The sequence below is a fragment of the Solanum pennellii genome, chromosome 10 (assembly GCF_001406875.1).
Source record: "Solanum pennellii chromosome 10, SPENNV200".
Classification (NCBI taxonomy): Eukaryota; Viridiplantae; Streptophyta; class Magnoliopsida; order Solanales; family Solanaceae; genus Solanum; species Solanum pennellii.
The window spans coordinates 2,232,521-2,235,125 of NC_028646.1; the positions used below are offsets into that span (position 1 = coordinate 2,232,521).

The 2,605-nt window shown below is 29.0% G+C and overlaps 1 protein-coding gene across 1 annotated transcript; it reads left to right on the forward strand.

Annotated features, from left to right (window-relative positions):
• Positions 1–344: 344 nt before the first annotated feature.
• Positions 345–2,224, forward strand: LOC107001693. The gene is made up of 2 exons (XM_015199651.2): positions 345–759; positions 1,814–2,224. The coding sequence occupies exons 1-2, from the start codon at positions 492–494 to the stop codon at positions 1,900–1,902; spliced, it is 357 nt and encodes a 118-aa protein (XP_015055137.1). The 5' UTR covers positions 345–491; the 3' UTR covers positions 1,903–2,224.
• Positions 2,225–2,605: the final 381 nt, after the last annotated feature.

Below are 2,605 nucleotides of genomic sequence, written 5' to 3' on the forward strand. Positions count from 1 at the left end.
AATCGTCCATATTGAGACCAAGTTATTATAATTATAATTTTGACACATAGAGATAGCTAAAATTGTTTAATTTTCATAGGACACCCCTAGAAGGATTACTTTTCCACAAATTGAATAGAAATCATTCATCACACAAAGTCTCACTAATAATTATCTAGATCTAAATACAATCTAAAAATCTTTTATTTTACACCCTAACTAAAAGTCTCATCAAAGGAAACAAATTTTTTATACCATCGCTATTTATTTATATCGTTCACACCAAATGANTCTCATCAAAGGAAACAAATTTTTTATACCATCGCTATTTATTTATATCGTTCACACCAAATGATAATTGAATAGAAATCCTCCATGACATTAAGTTGCACAACTAGTTATCTAGATCTAGAGACACAATCTATATGTTTAATTTCCTCTATAAATAGTTCACCTTATTTTCATATAACATAATATAATATAACTCATTATTAACCCTAGCTAATCTTTCAATGGCATTTAAAGTTATGTTGTTGTTGTTCTTTGCTATGTTTGTGTTGATAGAGCATAATGCTATGGCAGTCCAAAATATTAACCCAGTATGTGCAGCATTGTGTGTAGCAAAGTGCAACACAAAGCCTATATGCCTAACTTGGTGCCTTGCCAAGTGCTATATAACAAAAATCACATATGAAGAATCAGTTGATACTGAGCCTACAAATCATGTTTGTAATGTTGGATGTTCTCTTGGTCATTGCTTCAAGTTTCTTGTCAACTATGGTACCACTTATTCTCTTTTTATTTTTCTTTCTTCGTACTGATATGCAAAAAAGTTACAATTTGAGCGGTTAGTTTGACATGCATCCTAAATAGAGGTTGTATATGATCTTAGCGGGCTTAATTATTATGACATATTAATCTTTACGCATCAACTTATAGTTAGAGCCGTCAATATAGGATAGGTCCGTTGGGCCAACCTGGCCTAACCTGGAATTTGATAGGGCTGAGTTGCGATTTTTTGAGCCCATTTAAAAAAATGATTTTTTTATAGCTCGATCTAAATAAGTCTGTCAATTTGTGGGTATTGAGAAATATGGATAGTGCCGGTCCGTGAGTCAAATAAAAATTAATTAAAAAATAAAAAATAAAGTAGAGTATTAAAAATAACAAGAGTTTAAATTGAAAAATCAGTTTAAAGTTTGAAATATTATAATTTAAATATAAATAATGTTTATGAAATACGTACTACGTAAACTAAAAATTCCATACATATGGAACATTGTCATAGTTTTTGTGTTTTGTTATGATCATTGGAAAACAATTAGGTTTATATTTTGTTTTGTTATTTATGCTTTTACTTGAAATCAAACTTAATATATATAATAATGATAATTTATCTATATATTTGATTAACAAGTAGTAACACTAACACCATATAATATTATCTTGTTGATATTTATAATAATATTTTAATTTTAAAAAATATATTTTATGAAAAGAGGACTGGCCGGGCAAGCCCGTAACCCACGTACTCATGGGCTAGTCGATCATTTTCTGGCCAGAACAAAAATGGGCAAGCCCGACCCTGATCCGTCAAATTTCAAAGTCTATATGGATTATCCCGAATAGGGTGATCAACCCATATTGACATCTCTATTTAAGTAAAAGATGTCTTGAATTTCACGGTTTATTAAAATAAATGTGTATAGATTAATGAAAAGACATATTTTACACAGTTAACTTAATTGAGTTCCGTTAAATGTTTTAAGCTTTATTTTCTTTCTCATACATGATAACTGCTAATTCTTTTTATTATTTTATGTTAATTTTGCAGATCATGACAAGTTTGGAAGTTGCATGACAAGCTGCAATGAGAATTGTTGTATTAATGACAATATTAATATTGCTCTACCAAAAGCTTAAGAAAAGGCATTAAGAAATTATGACCACAAAGTATATTTGTGTCATCTATGACACTATGCTAATTAAATACATTTGTGGTTGTAATTTTCTTTATGCATTTGTATTTTTTATTAAATAAAATTGTGTGCTTTAATATTCCTATATATATTAAAGCAATGGAGAAGATTCTTGTTGCATATCATTTTGTAATTTGTCGTATTGTATTGTGTTGTTATAGTTATGGTTATAATTTTTAAATAAAGTGTATTATTATTTTTTATTACGTAATGTAATATATCGGTCGAAATTATTGATACGATATCAAATTTTATGATGTTCTCTTACCTCCGCGTTGTTTAATTTAAGCTTTTGGCAGAGCAATATTATTGCCATCAACACAATAATTCTCATTGCAACTTGTCATGCATGGCTATTGAATTTAATTTTCAATAGGTTGATCCATACACCTTTAATCACAAGAACTTGTAATGAGCATAATTAAAATAATATTTTCTAAAAAAGGAAACCATACATTCAATGAAAACAAACAAAAAATGTACTATGCATTTGTGATTCACTCATAACAATAAAACAAATCAAGATTTTTTTTTGGAAAGGTTCATGCCCCTAAGCTATTCGAAAAGATCTAGATGTATTTTTCGTTTAAAGTTTGGCTCGCTCATACCTTCCCGTCCAAATTTTGGCCCAGATATGCCCTTATGGG

What these genes read in the sequence shown, in the direction of transcription:
- LOC107001693 (XM_015199651.2), top strand. Translation starts at nt 492, where the DNA reads ATGGCATTTAAAGTTATGTTGTTGTTGTTCTTTGCTATGTTTGTGTTG. An exon ending in CAAGTTTCTTGTCAACTATG is followed by an intron (nt 760 to 1,813) that starts GTACCACTTATT and finishes TTAATTTTGCAG; the next exon opens with ATCATGACAAGTTTGGAAGT.